At 42.2% G+C, this 22,275-nt stretch overlaps 2 protein-coding genes across 4 annotated transcripts in view; both read left to right on the forward strand.

The window, feature by feature from the left end:
* The first annotated feature begins 90 nt into the window (after positions 1-90).
* SMG8 (SMG8 nonsense mediated mRNA decay factor) lies at positions 91-9,652 on the forward strand. Its single transcript, XM_038375987.2, has 4 exons — positions 91-1,823; positions 3,557-3,702; positions 5,241-6,116; positions 8,745-9,652. Exons 1-4 carry the CDS (start codon positions 107-109, stop codon positions 8,940-8,942), a joined length of 2,937 nt encoding a protein of 978 aa, XP_038231915.1. The 5' UTR covers positions 91-106; the 3' UTR covers positions 8,943-9,652.
* Positions 9,653-12,063: 2,411 nt separating this feature from the next.
* GDPD1 (glycerophosphodiester phosphodiesterase domain containing 1) overlaps positions 12,064-22,275 on the forward strand; it is a 36,126-nt gene continuing 25,914 nt past the window's right edge. The window contains exon 1 of one of the 3 annotated variants that reach the window (XM_043499656.1): positions 12,064-12,326. In XM_043499656.1, coding sequence (XP_043355591.1) covers positions 12,188-12,326 — 139 coding nt within the window. In that variant the 5' untranslated portion in view covers positions 12,064-12,187. The remainder of the gene's footprint in view (positions 12,327-22,275) is intronic. The other 2 variants (XM_038376131.2, XM_043499657.1) reach the window with 2 other exon arrangements.

Genomic DNA, 22,275 nt, shown 5'->3' on the forward strand with positions numbered 1-22,275 from the left:
CAGGAACCCCACCGGCTTCTGGACTTACCGCGCAGGCTCCGCTGTGGCGCATGCCCAGTAGCTCCGAAGGCCGTGTGGCCCAGGGGGGCGCCGCGCTACCTCGGCGATGACCGTGCCGGTGAGCCTGCGGGAGCTGCTGCGGGGCGGCGGCGGGGCAGAGGGGAGCGGCGGGGCGGGCGCCCCGCCCCCCGGCCCCGGGGAGGAGGAGGCGGCGGTGGTGTGCGTGGTGGGCATCTTCGGCAAGACGGCCCTGCAGCTGAGCTCCGAGAAGGCGGCGCTGGTGAGCACCGTGTGCGACCGGCAGGTCTTCCCCCTCTTCCAGCGGGAGGGCGCGGGGCCAGGCCGGGCCGAGCCTAGGGCTGGCGGGGAGCTCGGGACCGGAGAGGAGGAGGAGGAGGAGGCCGCCGCCCCTCCTCCCCAGGACTACAACCTGCTGCAGGCCTATTACAGCCAGGAGAGCAAGGTGCTGTACCTGGTGCTCACCTCCATCTGCGACACCCCCCAGCTGCTGCAGGCCTGCAGGGACCTCAGCGCCGGGGACGCCAGGGTGCCGGGGCTCGGCCACCCCACTGGCGCCCCGCTGCCCCATGCCGAGGCCCATGAGTTCTGGAAGCACCAGGAGAAGCTGCACTGCCTGAGCCTCCTCTACCTCTTCTCCGTCTGCCACATCCTGCTGATGGTGCACCCCACCTGCTCCTTCGACATCACCTATGACCGTGTCTTCAGGGCCTTGGATGGGCTGAGGCAGAAGGTACTGCCCTCCCTCAAGGCTGCCATCAAGGACTGCCCGGTTGGCAAGGAGTGGAAGCTCAACTGCAGACCGTGCCCACCCCGCCTCCTCTTCCTCTTCCAGCTTAATGGGGCCCTGAAGGTGGACCCCCCACCAGGCAGGGGGCAAGATCTCTGTGGCCAGCTGGAGAAGCCTCCGCCCAAGAAGCATTCACCCAAGAGGAGGTTGCAGCATGCCCTAGAGGACCAGATCTACCGCATCTTCCGTAAGAGTCGGGTGCTGACCAACCAGAGCATCAACTGCCTTTTCACTGTGCCTGCTAACCAGGCCTTTGTCTACATTGTGGCTGGTGGGGCCCAGGATGGAGAGGACCCGGTAGCCATGCTGCTGGAGCAGCTCAGAGGCAACTGCACAATGAAAGAGACAGATTCCTTGCTGGCACCCACCTTGGCGGGGCCCAGGAGATATCAGATGATGAGACATGGGAGGCAGCAGCTGTCCTTCCATGTTGAGAGTAGCAGTAGCAGCTCCAGTTCCTCTGGGCAGTTGGTGGACTGCACCCTTAAGGAGTTCCTGTGGCAGCATGTGGAGCTGGTGCTAAGTAAAAAAGGCTTCGATGATAGTGTGGGGAGAAACCCTCAGCCCTCTCACTTTGAGCTTCCCACATATCAGAAGTGGGTTGCTGCAGCTCAGAAATTGTATGAAGTTGCCATTGAGGGGAAAGATGATGACCCAGCTTCCCCCGCTGGGGAACTGACCTCCAAAATCATGGGAAGCATCAAAGTCTTGGAGGGGTACCTAGATATAGACACCAAGTTTTCTGAAAACCGTTGCCAAAAGGCTCTCCCCATGGCCCACAGTGCCTACCAGTCCAACCTGCCCCACAACTACACTATGACAGTTCATAAAAATCAGCTAGCACAAGCCTTGCGTGTGTACAGCCAGCATGCCCGGGGACCAGCCTTTCACAAGTATGCCATGCAACTTCATGAAGACTGTTACAAGTTCTGGAGCAACGGGCATCAGCTTTGTGAGGAGCGAAGTTTAACTGATCAGCACTGTGTGCATAAATTTCACTTACTCCCAAAATCAGGTAACTAAGCTCAGTTGTGTTAGGATCCTTTTGTAGTTTACAAGTTTTAAGCCATAGGAAAACATTTTATCTGACTGGCCATTGAATTTTAAAACTGGCTTTATTTTAAAATAAATACTATGAAGTACAGTAAATCATAGACTCTAAAAATAGGTCTTGTGACTAATGTTAATGTTATGAAAAGTGCAGGAATGAGGGGTTTATATTCCATTTCTCTGTTTATTGAAGGAATAGTTATAGCAAAGGCCGTGTTGCAGCATTCCCTTAATTCCCCCTACTGATGTGCCTAATCCTGATTGGGAGGTAATTCCACTCCCAGGAATTTAATATAGTTGAGTTTCCATGGTCTGTTCAGTCCTTGCTGTCTGTGCAGAGACTGCCAGTTGTAGTGGTGGTGTATGCAATATGTATTCGTGGAATGGGACCACCAAACTCATTTCGTAGAGGACAAAAAACAGTGATCGGATGGTGATAACAGGTGTATTAGAACAAGTAATCTAGAGGTTAAAGGCTCCATACCCTATTCTCAGTCATCACTTTTCCCCCCCAATGTAACTTTGATTTAGAACCTCCCCCCAAACTAATTGCTACTTGGTGTGAAAAAGGGTTGCAGGATTGGACTCATTAATTACTTGGGTTCTCTCCATGCTAGTTGGACATATGTTTCCTGCTAGGAAGGATGTAAGAAAGATGGTTTCCTAGGGAGGTGCGAAACACTATTTTAAAGTAGAGCCATACTGTGCAAGGAATAGAACTTTCAAGGCATATATATAAATAGCCAGAAGAACCATTTGTCCTTTCAAGCAAGATCTTGTAAGTGTCATAGTTAAGACCTAGCTGCACCTTTGAACCTGTCTGAGTACATCCCCTCATGTGTTAGTTCTCTTGCCTTCACCTGGTAAAAGGACAACATAATTTTCACACTCTGAGATCTGGTCACTGGGCTACAGCATCCTCTGTGCTATGCAGGATTACTCTGCAGGCCTGACTGGGCTCCTGTGGTTAACACAGTGACCCAAAACAGCCATACAAAACAATGTATTGTTTTATCTTAACAGTAGGACAAGGCATATTGAGAAAAAAGGATTTCAACACAATAAAAGGTCTATATGCATATTTGCCTTACCTAAAGGCTTAGGTAGTCCTAGTTTATTCTTGAGCCCTTTGCCTCCAGGGATTGGGGTTCAGTCTACTCCCCAGCAGTCTTTGCCTCATTTTTTCCTGTCCTTCAGAGACCATCTTCTTATCCATCCAAACTTCATTGTTCCAGTTTCCTCTGCTTGGATCCCCCTATGGGGACTCCCAAGCCAGATTGTTGAAATCTGCTTGGTCAGAGGTAAAATTTAAACTAAATGATAGTTGCATTGTCTATTAAGTATTGATAAATGGGGGACTATCTATCCTCTGCTTGAATTAACCCCTTGCAGTCATATAGCAAACACAATATCAATCAAACGGGTGGGACATAAATTATTACATAGCAGCTCCACATCCTGCATAATAATCAATTGGCAAGAAAGGCAGCTCAGTGTGTACAAAGGGCCTTTGTAACTGGCTGTATAACAAACACTGGGAAGGGAAGTTGCATGGTAAATTGGCAATTTTGGAAAGTAATCGGGGGAGGGAGGGAGCGTGAGGGATCATTGCAGAAGAGGGTTGAAGTTAGCTAAATTATACAAGTAGCTCTCCAGATGGGGTGAAGCAAACTCCAATTAATCTTGTTACTTTTTCAGGGGAAAAACCAGAGCCAGATAGAAACCCTCCAGTGTTGTATCACAACAGCCGGGCTCGCTCCACTGGTGCCTGCAACTGTGGGAGGAAACAAGCACCCCGGGATGATCCCTTTGATATCAAAGCAGCCAATTATGACTTCTATCAGGTAATCATTAGCTTTCCATTTTTGCTTCAAAAGGAAATATTATTTATTAAGCCATAGCTATGCTTGTGCTGTACAAACAAGGCACAGCTGATCCTAAAGAGTCCAAAGAAAAAGTTAAGAGGTGACTTGATTGTGGTCTATAAGTGTCTTTGAGGAGGGGGGGGAGAAAAAGTGATTGAATGCGGAAGCTAGCCAAATTCAGACTAGAAATAAGGTGCACATTTTTAATAGCAAGGGTAATTAACCATTGGAGTAATTTGCCTAGAGATGTGGTGGATCCTCTGTCACTTGATGTTTGTAAATCAAGACTGGATATCTTTCTAAATATATGTTTTATAGTTTTAATAGAAGTTATAGGCTCGATGCAGGAATTCCTGCAAAGATTCTGTGGCCTGTGTTATGCGGGAGGTGATGCTAGATGATCATACAGTCCCTTCAGGCTTCAAAATCGGAGTCTAGGTCTGAGACAGACAAAACAGTGCAGACACAACTAGTACTTAGTGTTTCAATAAGAATTAGAGCTGGCATGGAAGTACTGCACTGCCTTTTTTAAAACTGTCTTTGCGTTAGTTTGTTTTAAGGAGGGATTTGATGGAAGAAAAGTGAGTCCTCTGATCCCAAGGAGAGAGAGACCTAAGTGAAAAGGGGGCATGGGAGAGAGCCTAAAACTCCCTTCTTTGTAAATATTACCTTTTTCTTATCCTGCTCCTGTAAGACCCAAACAGCTTACTCCTATTGCCTTAACAGCATTTGAGTACTCAGTACCTTGCAGGATCAGACCCAAGCCATCTGAATAGCTTGGTGAACAACCTATTCATTTTCCATGAAAGCAGTAAAGTATGGGCTTTTCTACAATTACAAATTTGTACCACTTTGACTATACTAGGATAGTTAAAGCAGTACAATTCCCTACTTTCTATTAGGGGTTCAGCAATAATAGTATCGTTTTTGTTTTTTTGCCAGAAGCTGGGAATGAGTGACAGGGATTGGATCACTTAATGATTACCTGTTCTGTTCATTCCCTCTGGGGCACCTGTCACTGGCCACTGTCGGAAGATGGCCTACTAGATACTGGGCTAGATGGACCTTTGGTCTGACCCAGTAGGGCCATTGTTATGTTCTTACAGTATCAAGGTGCTTGTATTGGTGTAGCTTATAAGGGAAGGTGTAAGGCACCTTTATACCAATATAACTTTATCCTCATCCTTTATCCTTTATCCTAGAGAGTGCACTGATTTTTAACTGGTTGTGTAGAAAATCATACCCCTAACAAAAATAGTTATAGTAGTACAAAAACAGAGTGTAGACGAGGCTTAAGCATAACAGTTATGTGCATAGTGTCTGTAGTTCATTCAGAAGTGCACTGGTTCCCACTTCACCGAAAGAGAGCCTCTAAATATTTGCTTGAGGCTATGTTGCGTTGATTTGTTAATATTATAGCTTATTATCTTAAACTACATTCAGTTAGTTTTATGATTCAGAGCTATGTGAACATTGAGACTACAGATGACAAGTTAACTGTGTTCCATCTTTCACAGCTGCTGGAAGAGAAATGTTGTGGGAAACTGGATCACATCAACTTCCCAATATTTCAACCAAGTACACCTGATCCAGCACCAGCCAAGAATGAGACCTCACCTGCCCCTTTAGAAGGAGAAGTTGAGAAACTTAAAGAAAAAGAGCCTCAAACCCAGGGAGAAAGCACAAGCCTGAGTTTAGCCCTTAGTTTGGGTCAATCGACAGATAGCCTGGGCACCTACCCAGCTGATCCTCAAGGTGGAGGAGACAATGCAGAGACTCATGGGCAAGCATCAGAGTCTAAAAGCGAGAAGAGGCCAAGCTTGGTAGATCGGCAGGCATCCACTGTTGAGTATCTTCCTGGCATGCTCCATTCTAATTGCCCTAAGGGGCTTCTTCCCAAATTCTCTAGCTGGTCACTGGTCAAACTTGGCCCTGCTAAGGCTTATAACTTTCACACGGGCTTAGACCAACAGGGCTTCATACCAGGAACAAACTACTTAATGCCTTGGGACATTGTCATCAGGACAAGAGCTGAAGATGAGGGAGATCTGGACACTAATTCCTGGCCTGCTCCTAATAAAGCTGTTCCTGGCAAACGAAGTGCAGTTGTAATGGGAAGAGGGAGGCGGAGAGATGACATAGCTCGAGCCTTTGTTGGATTTGAATATGAAGACGCCCGTGGTCGGAGGTTCATGTGTTCAGGGCCAGAGAAAGTCATGAAGGTGATGGGAAGTGGGCCAAAAGAATCAGCTATAAAAGCCCTTAATTCTGATATGCCCTTATACATCCTCTCATCAACTCAAGGACGAGGACTTAAACCATATTATGCTCAGTTTATAAGACTCTTTGTTGTGGTGCCAGATGCTCCACTGCAGATCATACTGACACCTCAGGTAAGAAATTAAAAATAGAATCTAGTGATTTGTAAAAAGAAAAGGAGTACTTGTGGCACCTTAGAGACTAACAAATTTATTAGAGCATAAGCTTTCATGAGCTACATCTCACTTCATCGGATGCATTTAAATGAAGTGAGATGTAGCTCACGAAAGCTTATGCTCTAATAAATTTGTTAGTCTCTAAGGTGCCACAAGTACTCCTTTTCTTTTTGCGAATACAGACTAACACGGCTGCTACTCTGAAACTAGTGATTTGTAAGTGACTGTAGGAACTGCAAAATGTAACTCTAAAAAGTGTATTAACAACGCTTACTGTGGGACAAAAAGACACACAAAGGAATGTAGGATCCTTCATTGTTGCAGAGGGTAGGAGTAGATAATCCAGATAATTCCTTTCAACCTGAACCAGGATTTAATTAATGTTCTTTAGGTCAATCCAAATTGGTACTGGCCAAAAGTTGTTGGATTGTTGCCACCAAACCCATTTCACCCAGGCCAGTTCCAGTTCAGAAATTCTCAGCAGACAGACAACATGTAAACGACCACCTCATTGGGAATGCTCCTTGATATGTTCAGCCAAGGACTGAATGGGGCATGAAGAGAAGTCTCTTCTCATTCTTTAGGGAGAGTCCTCACAGATCAGGTTTGAATACAATGGTGCTGTGGGGAAGTTTGCTGTGTAGTTGCAAATGCTGTACATGTTCTGTAAACAAATATTTCTTGAGTCTCCAAGGCTGTTGTTACTTTAGCATTTGTCAGCCTAACTTTCTTCTTAATACACATTTTATCACAGATGACATAGTTGGGTTCCAATAGGTTGAAAAGACATTTTTAAATAATATGCCACAGAAAATGCACCAGAATAATCTTTTTTTAAAAAAGAACTGCTAAGCATTGGGAACATAAGAATTAAAAATTAAAATATCTTCACAGAAAAATGGTAATTCATGGCTAAGATGGATTTTTATCTTCAATTCTTCTCTGAACTCGGGACAGATAATCTGTAGAATGAAAGATATAATTTTCATCTATTTCTAGATGCTGAGAAAATGAGATTGATATTTGAAATTGGTACATGTGCCCACTTACTTTTTTTTTTAAAGTAATGAAATATGAACAAGATGTGTTTTCCAGTAGTACGCTATTATGGAATAATCTTACCATTTATATAGCACTTTGTAAAATATGGCAAAAAAATGTCATTTGTTGGTACCTACAGTAAATAATACAGCACCACTGAAATGCAGCTAGCACACAGTATGTTTATATCAATTTTGGGGAGAAACCATCTACTTCCCTAATGCTCTGGGATCATTCATATACCCATGTTGAAAAGAGATGAATTCAAACTGGAACAGAAAAGTGCTAACTGAATGCTCTTGGGAATGGGAAGCTCATCTTATATGAGGAGATGAAAAGGTGTCTTGTTTAGCCTAGCAAAATTAAGGCTGAGAGGAAATATGATGTCTCTCAAAAATGCATTGGGCGTGGGCATCAGGGATGGAGAAGAGCTATTTGAGAGCTGTAGTTTGGAAATTTACAAGGTGTCTGATCAGAGGAGTGAGGTCCTAGAACAGCCTTCCAATAGGAGTAATGGGGGCAAACAACCTATCTAATTTTAAGATGGAACTTGATAAGTTTAAGAATGGGATTGTATGACTGATTTGCCTGTGATAGCAAGGGACTGGACACAGTGTCTCAATAGGTCCCTTCCAGTGCTATATTCCTACAAAGCAAAGGGAATCTGTTTTAGAGAAGACCTTAGACCCACATACTAAATTGTTTTTTGATTTGCAAGTTCAAGCAGCAGGAGTAATGATTAAAGTTACACACAGCGGTGAAAAGGCACCAATTATATACACAAAATGCAGTAACTTCACTTCAGTGGTCAAGATACGGTTTTGCGGTCTAACCTTTCAGACTCACATTTAACTTCCATGTGTTTTGCCTGTGTATGAACTGCACAATCAGGCCCTAATGATGGTATTTCAAAATTCCTCTTTAGGGGCAAATGTGGATGAAATGGCAAGGAAAAAGCTAAATCAACTAGTGATACTGATACCCATAAGTGATATGATTTCTAAGGCCCTTGTCCACCATGTGAAAATCTAATATGCTGAAGGAAACAATTACACCACATCCATTCTTGACCTGGTTAAGACACCGCTCAGTCTTCTAGTGCAGTTGATACCAAACAATATTTTAAGTGCTCTTGAATCATGCTACAGTCCTGAAAAATCCAAGGTGGTAGAACAATTTGAGTCACAGTTGAAACAGTTTAATTTTGTCTGCACTACACAGATGCAACTGGATACCGAAATGTAGATTTTTTTTTTCAATTTTTTTTTTTTTTGTAGTGTGAGACAGGGCCTTAGTGATCTGATGCCAAATCTGCTATCTTAAATTCAGCATCTTGATCACACTCGGGTTTGAGACTTTTCCTTTCTGGAAAGAACAGCATTTAAATACTGTCTTCTAGAAATGCACTAAAGTGGCTTCAAACCTCATTTTAGTAGAGGCTTTTTAGACCAGTGTGGATTTAGTTATTTGAGAGGGTTTTATTCCAATAGTTTGATGATTTTAATCTTTTAAAATACTTAACATATTTCCTACTCTGTTTTTCAGGTTCAACCAGGACCTCCGCCTTGCCCTACATTTTACCCTGAGAAACAGGAAATAACCCTCCCGCCTGACGGACTGTGGGTGCTGCGATTCCCTTACGCTTATGTGACAGAACGTGGACCCTGTTTTCCTCCTAAAGAAAACCAGCAGTTAATGAGTTATAAGGTTGTTCGAGGAATACTAAAAGCCATTACACAATAAGAATTATTCTGGTACATTGGTCCTGGTTTAAGGTGACATGTTTTCTGAATCCAAATTATGGATTTTGATTCCTGACTGTTGATACTTAAACAGTAATCACTGCTTGGTATAGTGAAACCACTGCATGTAAAGTGAATAGGGTCCAGATTCAGAATAAAGATCTGAGTATCAAAGTGGAGAAAAGAACATGGCAACTTTCTCTGTTTACCTATTCAGTTTTCATATGTAGAAACCAGCGACTTTTAATTTATCTTTATATGTCTGAGCCTGTGTCCCTACATGTTTTGATGAGTCAGCTGTGTGTCGCTAATTACATATTAAGGAATTCACATTAAAATTACCCCTGCTTGGAATCAAGCTGTTTACTTGTCAGATAAAGACAGTGAGAAGAGAACCTTTTTCTGTCTCTGTAACCTGACTTTTTAAATCAAAAATATGGACTCTTATTGTGTTATCAGACACTTTGTATTTGAGTTTTTAAAATGTAATTACAGATATCTTTTGTCATTTTTGGATTTGTCCTCTCAATTCCATCAGAGCCAGGAACCCTGTTCATTCAGGTCAGAAATATTTTTTAAAAAGCAAATTAAAAATGTCTACATTCGTGGATCAGACAACCAGACCTTGTTTTTGACAATTATCTATCCAGTGCCATAGCTGTGGTTATAAGAAATCAGCTCCTACAACTAAGTCAAGGTTAGGTGTGCTTTTTTTAAAGAAAAAAAAAAAGACAAAATACTGACAACTGAAACCCATTCTAAAACAAGTTTAAAAATTAAAAAAACAAACAAAAAAGCCCTAGTAGCATATATCAAAGGGGTTAGAATTTCTCCCAGTTTGCACTACTAGGGCAGTTAAAGCACAGTATTGGAATCGTGATAAGTGAGTTCTTTTCCCTTCCAATTATTTGTCATGTTAAGTAAATTACTCAAATGTCTGCCTCATTTTCTGAATTATAAGATGCGGATAATACTTCCCTTGCTCCTTGAGAGCTGCTGTGTAACTTAATGCATGAAAATTTAGAAATTGCTTTGAGATCCTGGAGCAGAAGACTTAAGAAGAAGTCAGATTACTAAATTGTTCATGCTTCTTCATATGGTGATTGAATAGAGAAACATCAGTGAGAGGAGAAGAATTTGCATACACAAACTGAAATGATGTTTAGACTGTTACTGGAAGAAGAGGAAAATTCAGCTGGAACTCAAAACTGCTGGAAACAATTGATGGTGTTTGTAAAATACCTGTACAAATATATGTAAAAGGCGCTTGTGGAGTATAACACTTATGTACAAGAATATAGTTGTAGAGAGATTAGAGCAGCTGGCCCACTAGAAGGCTCTTCTGCCTCAAATAACTGAAATGAATGGCTTGGTTTTCAGAGTGTCGATCTCTGATTCAGATTGTGTATATGCTGTCATTGATCATAAATTACTGAACATTAAAGAAAGGTAATCTGTTTCATTTGAGGAAAAAAGTGAATAGAAATATCTTATCAAGGATAAAATGGTGCAGATTGTTGTCTCTATGGAATAACTGTTTACTGACATTGACATAATTCATAAATGATCAGTATGGGAAGACTGGGTTTAATGCAGTTTTACGCACATGAAATGGCCAAATGCAGCTTGCTTCCAAGTCAAGCAAAAGAACAATAGATTTTTCCTTAATACTAAACTCTTATTTCCTATCCAGTCTCCATTAATTTTAGATGTCTAATTGTCTGAAATTATCAGACTTTTGGATCTTTATCCCAGTTTTGGCCTCAGTATGTGGGAAAGTTTGCCTCTAACCTCTTTTAGGTGGGGTGAGAGCTGTGCACTTAAACTTCAGACTGAAGTGAAAATTATGATAATGTAATAGGCACTGTAAGTCTCCCTCTATAAAACAAGCAAAACATTACACAAATTCTTGGGTTTATGGTGTTTATTGATCGCACCTGGACTATCAGTCACATTGATACTGTCCTCTAAAAAGGAAAATTTGACAGATTATTTTTGTTGATCCCAGAAACCATTCTTGCAATAATCTTTTAAGTGTGATTTTGTTTTAGATGGGGTTTTATAGTGCTGGTTATTAAACATCCTTAGTGCTTTCCATAAGAATGGGGGTTGTCAGGCACACTCAGTCAATTGTACTTTAATCACTTGTTTTACACCAGTTGAATCACAAGCAATTGGCTGCTTCCAGGCTAGCCACCCTCTGTTGAATTCCCTGGTGTCCATAAAGGGCTGCATTAAACCCAGTGATGTGCAGGTGACTGGCATATTTATTCAAAACATTCTCAATCATCTGCATTTCTGTGCAGGTGCTACCCCTTCCATCCCAAGTAGGTGGAAAGGGTAGCACCTGTGGTTGCCTGTGACAGTGGGGTAAGAAGGTGGTGGTGGAATGGAGGGATGCCCCTAGGCAGAGGTTTAAGGGCTGTGGGGTGAAAAGTTATAAAATTTGACACAAATGCTTGTATGCTGGGTGGGGGAAAGAGTTGATTCAAAGATATGCTCCTGCCTAAACCACTGGAGAAAGCAGGAGGGGGTTTGAGGTTCCCCTCAGACGCTGGGGGAGGAAGCCTAGAGGTGCACCCCCTGCTGAGGTGAAATGGGGGCAAGCCCCTCACCTGTGGGGGGGATGGGAGGGGGAATTCCTTCCATGGCATAAGGTTCCCCGATGCTGGGTGGCAGGGTTTAATCTCGTTAGGGGAAAGAAAGAGGTCTAAATACTCTGATGAAGGGAGGAAGTAAAGGAGAAATTAATTTGTCCTTGGGGGAAGAGCCCTCCCAGGGAAGGTAGAGGCTGGGGAGTTAACCCCATGGGTGTGATAGAGGGGTACAATCTGTGGAAAGGTGTTTAATCCACCTCTTGGGATGGGGGGTACACGCCGGGGTGTGGTTAATTTCCCTCCTCTGTGAGTAGGGCAGGGAATGATCTCAGGGAGGGCGAGACCCTGCCGGGGGACCCTTCCCGGGTGTATATGGCGGGGGGGAGGGGTTAATCCCCCCCCTCGGAGTGGGGGGGACTGAGTCCCCTGGTGGCTAGAAGGGGGGGGGGGTGAGCCCTCGGGTGTTAGAACTGGGTCAGTTTCCCTCACGGGAGGGCCGAGTCCCCCCCCCGCTCGCGCGTGCGGCTGCGCGCCTGCGCTCTCCGTTCCCTCGCTCGGGTTGACCGGCGGGAGAGGCTGCGGCTGCGCGGGGCGGGGCGGGTTTGTGCGCGGCTGCCGGAGGCCGGCCGGCTCGGTAGGAGCGGGCAGGATGGCCGGCGTCGCCCTGTATCTGGTCTCTACGCTGGGCGGTTACCTCCTCACCTCGGCGCTGCTGCTCAAGTGCCCGGGACTGCTGCACCGGCCCAAGCGGCAGCGCTTCCGCTGCCGGCACATCTCCCACCGCGGCGGTGAGACCCGGCACCGGGGCTCGGGGCCCGCGCGGCTCCTGCGGGAGCTGGGTCGTTTCCCGCCGTAACCCTGAGGGGGCCGGGGTCACCTCTCGTCTCAAGGCTTGGGGGGGAGGCACCGTGAAGGGCAGGGAGGCGAGGGGTTACCCCTCTCCCCGGCTTTCCCCCATTCCTCCCCGGCACGATGGTGGGGGGTTCACCTCAACCCCCTCTCCCCATGGCCCCGTCCTTGTTCTTGGCGGGAGTCGGGGTCAGCAGCCCCCAGCCGTGCTGCCCCGGTAGGGTGCGTGGCGGGCTGCGCCGCAAAGGGCTTGTCGTTCCCGACGCTGCCGCGGTGTGTGTGTGACACGCTGATCCGCCTCTTACCTGGGCGGCTTGGCTCTGCCAGCCTGGTACGAGCCGACACTGTGTGTTCTGCTTGCCTGCAACCCAGCGATTTCCGTTCGCACTGGGTGTCTCTCCCCGCCCATCTTCTCCCCGGCACCCCATTTTTATCCTTCCCCCCCCCCCCCCGCCCAATTGGCCTTGGTTTCAGGGCTGAACAAATTTTCCAACATCAAGCACACGGAGCCCCCTGGCTTTCCGTGGAATCCACATTTTGGTGGTTTCCACCCCATCTTCAGAGCAGGCCCAGATTCACCATGACAGGTTTCAGAGTAGCAGCCGTGTTAGTCTGTGTTCGCAAAAAGAAAAGGAGGACTTGTGGCACCTTAGAGACTAACAAATTTATTAGAGCATAAGCTTTCGTGAGCTACAGCTCACTTCATCGGATGCATACAGTGGAATGCATTCAGCTTATGCTCAAATAAATTTGCTAGTCTCTAAGGTGCCACAAGTACTCCTTTTCTTTTTGCAGATACAGACTAATATGGCTGCTACTCTGAAACCTATATAACATAGTGTTTGCTAAATAAAACTTCTTCAATCTACTGCTTTGGATATATTGTCAGGACTTTATACTGGTAACACAGTGAAATTCAGAAATCAAGAAAAGGAGTACTTGTGGCACCTTAGAGACTTACAAATTTATTAGAGCATAAGCTTTCGTGAGCTACAGCTCACTTCATCGGATGCATTTTGTGGAAAAAACAGAGGGGAGATTGATATACACACACAGAGAACAATGTTAAGAAAACAGTACCTAATGAGTACCTAATGTTCTCTGTGTGTGTATATCAATCTCCCCTCTGTTTTTTCCACCAAATGCATCCGATGAAGTGAGCTGTAGCTCACGGAAGCTTATGCTCTAATAAATTTGTTAGTCTCTAAGGTGCCACAAGTCCTCCTTTTCTTTTTGCGAATACAGACTAACACGGCTGCTACTCTGAAACCTGTCAGAAATCAAGATCTCTTAACCTGTCTGAGTATCTCTGTATTGAGATGGCTGATCAAACTCTAACCTTTCTATCTCACTTTACAGCACCTGCATAGAAGTCCTCATCCATTATTTGTAGATAATCTTCCATTGGTCTAAATTTTGAAATGGTAAATCTGAAAGATCAGTAACTGAACCCTGATATTCTATGCTAGAATCCATGCAGTCTGTGCAGATTGAGTTGCAGCCTGTTTTGAAAGCATTGCGTACCAGTCACTCATTGCAAATAGGCTTCCACTTTGTATGTTTTTAATTGATAATGAACTGTATTTTCTTGTGGTCATTGGGGGTTTGTACAGAGTATGTACAAAGTTGAGGGAGGAGAGCCTTCTGATTTCATATGTGTTTTTGTAGAGTTCTGTCATCTTATAACTCATCTGCTGCTCTGTCCGTGGCTCTCGTCTGCCCCACATTGATGTTCTCTGAAGTAGAATGTGAAATGAAACTCCCTAGATGTGGCCACTTTGGCTCAGTGCCAAGTATGCCAGGGAAGGAGATCTGCAATTGTTTGTACCTTTGGCTATATATCTGACAAACCAAGTAAGAAATACTATGGAGAGGTACCTAAACATATAATATGTCAGAACACATGTAGTAAACCCAGGCCTTTGCGTTTCGAAGGAAGGAAGATGATTCATTGCAGTAGTTAATTTTCTTATTTCAGTTCCTCTGTCACAAGTTAGTTCGTGGAAATTGTGTTGCAGAACTGGGGCTCCTTTTTCAAAACATTACAACAGACATTTCCTGGCAGGGTGGATTTGATTTAAATCACTAGTCAGGAAGACTCGATTTAGTCTAGATAGATTTCTACATAAATGTGCATTCTTTTTGGTTGATGTAACCTTAAGACATATTCTTCACAACTCAGAGATAGATGTAGGTTTCATTTTTAGAAGGTACACACTATACATTTTTAAGTGATTTATTTTGAAAATTTTTCAGATTAGTTTTACACCTATATCAGGAAACGAATGATTGTTTGGTTATTTCATTTACCAAAGGTAATTGAAGCAGATATTTATGAAGTCATTGAGAGATGAACTATCTCCAGTTCAACAGGTTAATCATTAATATTTGGAGGATTTTCTTGCCATGCTGCATTAGGAGGAGAACATCACCAGACAGATATTTAAATTGTTTTATTTAACTAAAACAACAATGTTCCATATTTTTTTCTTCAACAGCAAACATAATATTTTAAGAAAAAAAGAATATGAATTTTTGATTTTAAACATTCAAGTTTTTTAAAATCAGGTTTGTTTTTGTTTGTTATTTTTAACTAAAATAGTTACATGAAATATTAAAAAAAAAAAAAACCCCACAAAAGTCGACTATGGCAGCCGGGTCAACATAAGAAATTTACAATATTGGCTTCTGCAGCTAACTCGGTCGTCTTCACCTTCATTTTCCTGTTTGTTCGTAATCTGGAAAAGAACAACAACTTCTTGCTTTTTCAGGTCCCAAACGGTTTCTCAATTTCGAATGAATTAGTCCAAAGGAAGAAAATATTATTTCTACATCGACAGAAGCAGCTACTTTTATTAAAAGTAAGATTATCACTTCAACAGTCTTTGAATCCAAGTACTTAAGTGACTTCCAGCAGTTCACTGGTATGACTTTCTTTAAAACATCATCAGCAAACATATGTTTCTCGAATGGTTCTTATTCCCAAACAGCATCTCTTTTACGCCCTGCTGCCATTATAGGTTTTCCCTTCTAGTGAGAGAATGGTATGATAGATCTCAAATCAATGAAGGCTACACTCAGAAAGACCTCAAGACTTCTGGAATATGCTGCTCAAACAGTTTCACTTTTGTTTCTACTGCCTGTCCCTCCCTTCTCACATTTATCTCCAGACTTTTTCTCTTTGTCCAGATCTATTCCACCCCTAAGAATCTTCTATTCCAGGGGTGGCCAACCCATGGCTCCGGAGCCACATGCGGTTCTTCAGAGATTAATATGCTGCTCTTGGCATAGGCGCTGTCTCCGGGGGTGGAGCTACAAACTCCAAGTTTCCAATGTGCTGTGGGGTGCTCACTGCTCAACCCCCTGCTCTGCCCCCACTCCATCCTTTCCCCCAAGGCCCCTGCTCCTTCCCCCGAGCCTACCATGCCCTCAGTCCTCCCACCCCCAGAGCCTCCTGCGCACATGAAACAGCTGATCGCGGCAGATGGGTGGGAGGGGGAGACACTGATTGGTGGGGCTGCTGGCAGGCAAGAGGTGCTAGGGGCTGGACGGGGGTGCGAGCTGATGGGAGGCTGCTAATGTATTACTGTGGCTCTTTGGCAATGTACATTAGTAAATTCTGGCTCCTTCTCAGGCTCAGGTTGGCCATCCCGTTTGATTCATTGAACTTTTTGAAACCTTTCACTTTTAGAGAGAGGTAAGGGATTGACTTTGTGTACACAAATTTGCAGAGGTACAATAGGGTTGAGGTCTGTTGTTTCTCACCTCTATATATTATTTATTTATTTTATTTTAAAACATTTTTGCTGTTAACAAGCATGTATTCTCTGGAGACACAAATCCACAGTTTGAGAACTGCAAAACTAAGTATCTCTAATGATATCTTCTAGACTGAGCATTGAGTCCCATTGAGTAGATAGAAAGATTAACCTAAATAATCTATTCAGAAACCACTAGAACCCCATAAGATTGGGTACCTAATCCATGAACTATTGGAACTCATTTACAAAACTTTTCATAAACATTATATTGTCTCATACTATAGAATTAGAATTTATAATCCCTATTTCATGATAAGATGTCTTTGAGCTATAATGTATCTTAATTAAAGCTATCTTTAGATAGGTTTTTTCCTCAAAAAGCATTTTATCCAAAAAATCGGATTTAAATAAAAAAAATAGTTTTTTAAAAAAATCATTGATTTTTATCCACCCTGGAATCTGAAAGATGACATGGTAATTCTATAGAAAGTACTTAATTAGTCCTCTGGTATCCTCCTAGATTTCCTCCCTACAAATTCAGAAAGCTTTGTCTCAGCCATTAATTGTAGCCTTTTATATTTCTGAGATTGGGCACTTAGCACAAGAGAAAATTGTTGATCTGATGAGGAACATAAAAATACAGCAGGTAGGTTTTAAACATTTTCCCTGGTATTAGCTCTGTAATTTATCATTAGTCCTAAATTTCTTAGGTAGTAGTGAGAAACAAAATGGTTAAATGAATACTTGAACAATTACCCATATTAGTTAATGAGTGAGATGAATCCTTTAGTTGAAAGACTGCAGGACAAATATTTTTTCAGTGTAAAATTTCTGTTGACTCTGGTAAAGGTAACTTTTAAAAACAAAACAAAACAAAAAAAAACCTGATTTTTGTCAGGGTGGTTAGTGGCTGGAGTCAGTGATTAAACTTATTTTTTTTCTGAGAACTACTGGTACAGAGCACTTGGTAACTATGTGTGTCCTAGATGTCACACAGGACTTTCTTCTCATTAAACTGTACATCCTTGCACTGGGTAATATAACCTGTCAGCATGGTCTTAAATTTCATTCTTGCATTCATAAGATGCACAGAATTTTTAATCTTCCTTCTGCTGTCTAAGTTCTTGCACCATGTCCTTTACTTTGGCCTTTGAGTACCTTTGTCTTGCTTGCTAACCATATTATAAGGTTTGGAGTATAAATGTATCTTAAAAAGAAATTCAAACAAAATAGATAATACGAGGGGGATCTAGGTAACAGTTTGAAATTTCTATCCATCCATGACTTTTCTGTGTAGCCTCCCAAGCTTGAAACTTTAGGAGGAATCATCTCCTGAGCTGACATCCTACTCCTGTTTCTGCTGTGGAAAATTCCTGGTCACTTCAGATATGTTGCCAGAGTGCAACTCCCATTCTTCTTGCTGGTTTTGTTCGTTGCTAATGGGTTTGTTTAATCCCATTTAGACTGTTGTAATATTCTCTTTTCTCACTGCATAACCAGCTGAAGTCAGCTGGTAAAAACCCCTATTCTAGGAATCTGGCTCGTGGCAGGCCAGGCAATAAAACTCCAGTTCTAGCTCAGCTACCTCCTTTGGCTGTGGGGTTCTGTGTTCACTCCACTGCCTTTGGAATCTTCAACCAACTTTCTGTTCTGGTTGTTCTTTAAACTATTCTTTCTGCTCCCCCAAAACACCCACAAGCATGACTGTCTTGCCGATCTATTTGTCTCACCGCTTGATTTTTGCTTTTGTTTTTTCTTCACATTTTGGACTTATGGACTGTGTTACTACAATGAAGTCAAAGTTTAAGATAGTTTAAGCTTCTTGTCCTCATCACTAAGGCCCTGTGTGGCTTTGCCTTATCTAAGGAATTGAGTTAAGCTACATTGATATAAGCCATGTTTCAATTAAATTAAATGTGTTCACACACAGTCTTGCTGTAGTATAACTAAATCAGTTTAAAATTGTACATTTAAATTAAGCTGGTGCAACTTTGAATGTAGGCAAGGCTTTAGACTCCAAACCCCCTTTTATTACTTCTTTTCTGAGTCTGAAGTTCATTTACGGCTCTTGAATTGGCTCTGTGTAAATTTTCTGAACAACTCTGCTATAAAAGGTTTAGAAAACCTAACCTGTGAGGAAAGGTTAAAAACCTGGGCATGTTATACTCTTGAGAAAAGAAGACTGACGGGGAACCTGACAACAGTCTTCAAATACATTAAGGGCTGTTTTAAAGAGGACTATGATAAATTGTTCTCCCTGTCCACTGCAGGTATGAAGGTATGTCCACTGAAGGTAGGAAAAGACATAATTGGCTTTGTCTTTAGCAAGGGAGATTTAGATTAGGTATTAGGAGAAACTTTCCAACTGTAAGGTTAGTTACACTCTGGAATAGGCTTCCAAGAGAGATGGAATTCCCATCCCTGGAGATTTTTCAGAACAGATGGATAGAGAGACGGCTAAGAAATTTAAATAAAAAAAATAAGCAGTTTGTATCATGCTATCAGTCTCTCATGTTCTATCAGTCTAACCATAGTATACTTGTTGCCATTCAATCTGTCAGTCTGAGAGACCCACAGCCAATGACCTCTGCAGTTAAATTCTATGAACTAGTGGAAATGAGTGGGGCCTTGTCTAAACACAGAAGCTGCACCAGTTAACTTAAATTTATGTCATGCAGTTTTTGTATCTGGAGTCTTACATCAGTTTAAAAGTATTTCAGTTTAACTTGCACCCGTTAATTTACCAAGCTAAACATACATAAGTTTAAATTGTCATGAGTATCCACACGTACAATTGTATGGGTTTATTTTATTCTGATTTAGTTAATCTCTAGTTAAACCATTACAGCTTTGTAGACCAGATCTCATTATCAATTTGTACCATATTCTTTATGAAGTCTCTTCTGCCTCCCCCGCCCCTTTGTCACAGCTAAGGGGTAGCAAATATTTGCATAGGTGCCTTCTCCAACAGACATTACTTCCAGATACTGTAGCTCTTGTATGTTTCCAGTTTTGGGTTTTTTTTATTTTATGGACTATGATCCTTGTTTAAAAACAAGTGTATCTACATACTAGGCTTGTTCAAAGGCTTGTTCGACATTAGGGAAGGGTCATCTTAATCTTGCAAATCTCTTTTTAGCTTACTCCTGGCTCAGAGTAAAATAGGTTTGTATATCTGCCCTCATCCCAGCTGAAACTAATGTCCTTTTCACTACCCCCATGGCAGGCCCCTCTATCTTGGCAAAAATCCTTTTGGATGCTAATTAGACTTGTATTTATTTTACTCAAATTGATTCAGGAAGGTATCCTAAATGTAAAGATACAGGCTTCTGTTTTCTAATAATTCCAATTTTGTATCAAATATGAATTTTTGGCAGATAGAATTAAATTTGTCATAATTCTACAGTAACGTTACTCTGGTCATTGAGGGCATTTTGTGACTTTTTCCTGTCTATTTAGATCATAAACTGCATGGGGCAGGAATGTAATCTTCCTGTGTTTTGTACAGTCCTAAACATGCTGCACTTAACAAATAGCATGAAAGTGGCCAGGCCCTCTTTAAAATTTATAATATTTTAATCTCATCTACAGTATTGCAGAAAATGGAACGTGTCACACAGATGATATAAGACATAGACCACAAGTAGTTAAAAAATTATCACGTCCTGTAGACAAGGAGTTTTCTAACTTTTTCACAGCCTGGACCACGTATTTAGAGAGCGTCACATGGACTATCTTCCGTCCTGTTTACAATAACATAATATGACAGTGTGGCAACTACAGCAACTAGTTAAATGAGAAAGTAATAAGATTTTTTTTTGCTGTTTTTAATTTACCTTCTTTTAGTGCGATGATGTATTCTGAAACAAGTAGAATCCAAGACTATGTAACCAAATAGGCCTGTAGACCACCAAATGTTTTGCTGACTGCAGTTTGTGAACCTCTGATGTGGAGTCATTGCCGAAATTTGTTCATAAAAATAACTTCCCAGATATAGACTGGAGGACCAGTGCTAGTAATAATAATAGGGCTCAGATTTTCCTAGATGTGATAGCTGATGGATTCCTTCATCAAGTAGTTGCTGAACCGACTAGAGGGGATGCCATTTTAGATTTAATTTTGGTGAGTAGCGAGGACCTCATAGAAGAAATGGTTGTAGGGGACAATCTTGGCTCAAGTGATCATGAGCTAATTCAGTTCAAACTAAATGGAAGGATTAACAAAAATAAATCTGCAACTAGGGTTTTTGATTTCAAAAGGGCTGACTTTCAAAAATTAAGGAAATTAGTTAGGGAAGTGGATTGGACTGAAGAACTTATGGATCTAAAGGTAGAGGAGGCCTGGGATTATTTTAAATCAAAACTGCAGAAGCTATCGGAAGCCTGTATCCCAAGAAAGGGGAAAAAATTCATAGGAAGGAGTTGTAGACCAAGCTGGATGAGCAAGCATCTTAGAGAGGTGATTGTGAAGAAGCAGAAAGCATACAGGGAGTGGAAGATGGGAGGGATCAGCAAGGAAAGCTACCTAATTGAGGTCAGAAGATGTAGGGATAAAGTCAGAGAGGCTAAAAGTCGAGTAGAGTTGGACCTTGCAAAGGGAATTAAAACCAATAGTAAAAGGTTCTATAGCCATATAAATAAGAAGAAAACTAAGAAGGAAGAAGTGGGGCCGCTTAACACAGAGGATGGAGCGGAGGTTAAAGATAATCTAGGCATGGCCCAATATCTAAACAAATACTTTGCCTCAGTCTTTAATAAGGCTAAAGAGGATCTTGGGGATAATGGTAGCATGACAAATGGGAAGGAGGATATAGAGGTAGATATTACCATATCAGAGGTAGAAGCGAAACTGAAACAGCTTAATGGGACTAAATCGGGGGGCCCAGATAATCTTCATCCAAGAATATTAAAGGAATTGGCACCTGAAATTGCAAGCCCATTAGCAAGAATTTTTAATGAATCTGTAAACTCAGGAATAGTACCGAATGATTGGAGAATTGCTAATATAGTTCCTATTTTTAAGAAAGGAAAAAAAAAGTGATCCGGGTAACTACAGGCCAGTTAGTTTGACATCTGTAGTATGCAAGGTCCTGGAAAAAATTTTGAAGGAGAAATTAGTTAAGGACATTGAAGTCAATGGTAAATGGGACAAAATACAACATGGTTTTACAAAAGGTAGATCGTGCCAAACCAACCTAATCTCCTTTTTTGAAAAAGTAACAGATTTTTTAGATAAAGGAAATGCAGTGGATCTAATTTACCTAGATTTCAGTAAGGCATTTGATACCGTGCCACATGGGGAATTATTAGTTAAATTGGAGAAGATGGGGATCAATATGATCATCAAAAGGTGGATAAGGAATTGGTTAAAGGGGAGACTGCAACGGGTCCTACTGAAAGGCGAACTGTCAGGTTGGTGGGAGGTTACCAGTGGAGTTCCTCAGGGATCGGTTTTGGGACCAATCTTATTTAATCTTTTTATTACTGACCTTGGCACAAAAAGTGGGAGTGTGCTAATAAAGTTTGCAGATGATACAAAGCTGGGAGGTATTGCCAATTCGGAGAAGGATCGGGATATTATACAGGAGGCTCTGGATGACCTTGTAAACTGGAGTAATAGTAATAGGATGAAATTTAACAGTGAGAAGTGTAAGGTTATGCATTTAGGGATTAATAACAAGAATTTTAGTTATAAGTTGGGGACGCATCAATTAGAAATAACGGAAGAGGAGAAGGACCTTGGAGTATTGGTTGATCATAGGATGACTATGAGCTGCCAATGTGATATGGCTGTGAAAAAAGCTAATGCGGTTTTGGGATGCATCAGGAGAGGCATTTCCAGTAGGGATAAGGAGGTTTTAGTACCGTTATACAAGGCACTGGTGAGACCTCACCTAGAATACTGTGTGCAGTTCTGGTCTCCCATGTTTAAAAAGGATGAATTCAAACTGGAGCAGGTACAGAGAAGGGCTACTAGGATGATCCGAGGAATGGAAAACTTGTCTTATGAAAGGAGACTTAAGGAGCTTGGCTTGTTTAGCCTAACTAAAAGAAGGTTGAGGGGAGATATGATTGCTCTCTATAAATATATCAGAGGGATAAATATAGGAGAGGGAGAAGGAATTATT

This window comes from Dermochelys coriacea, chromosome 17, assembly GCF_009764565.3.
Source record: "Dermochelys coriacea isolate rDerCor1 chromosome 17, rDerCor1.pri.v4, whole genome shotgun sequence".
NCBI lineage: Eukaryota > Metazoa > Chordata > Testudines > Dermochelyidae > Dermochelys > Dermochelys coriacea.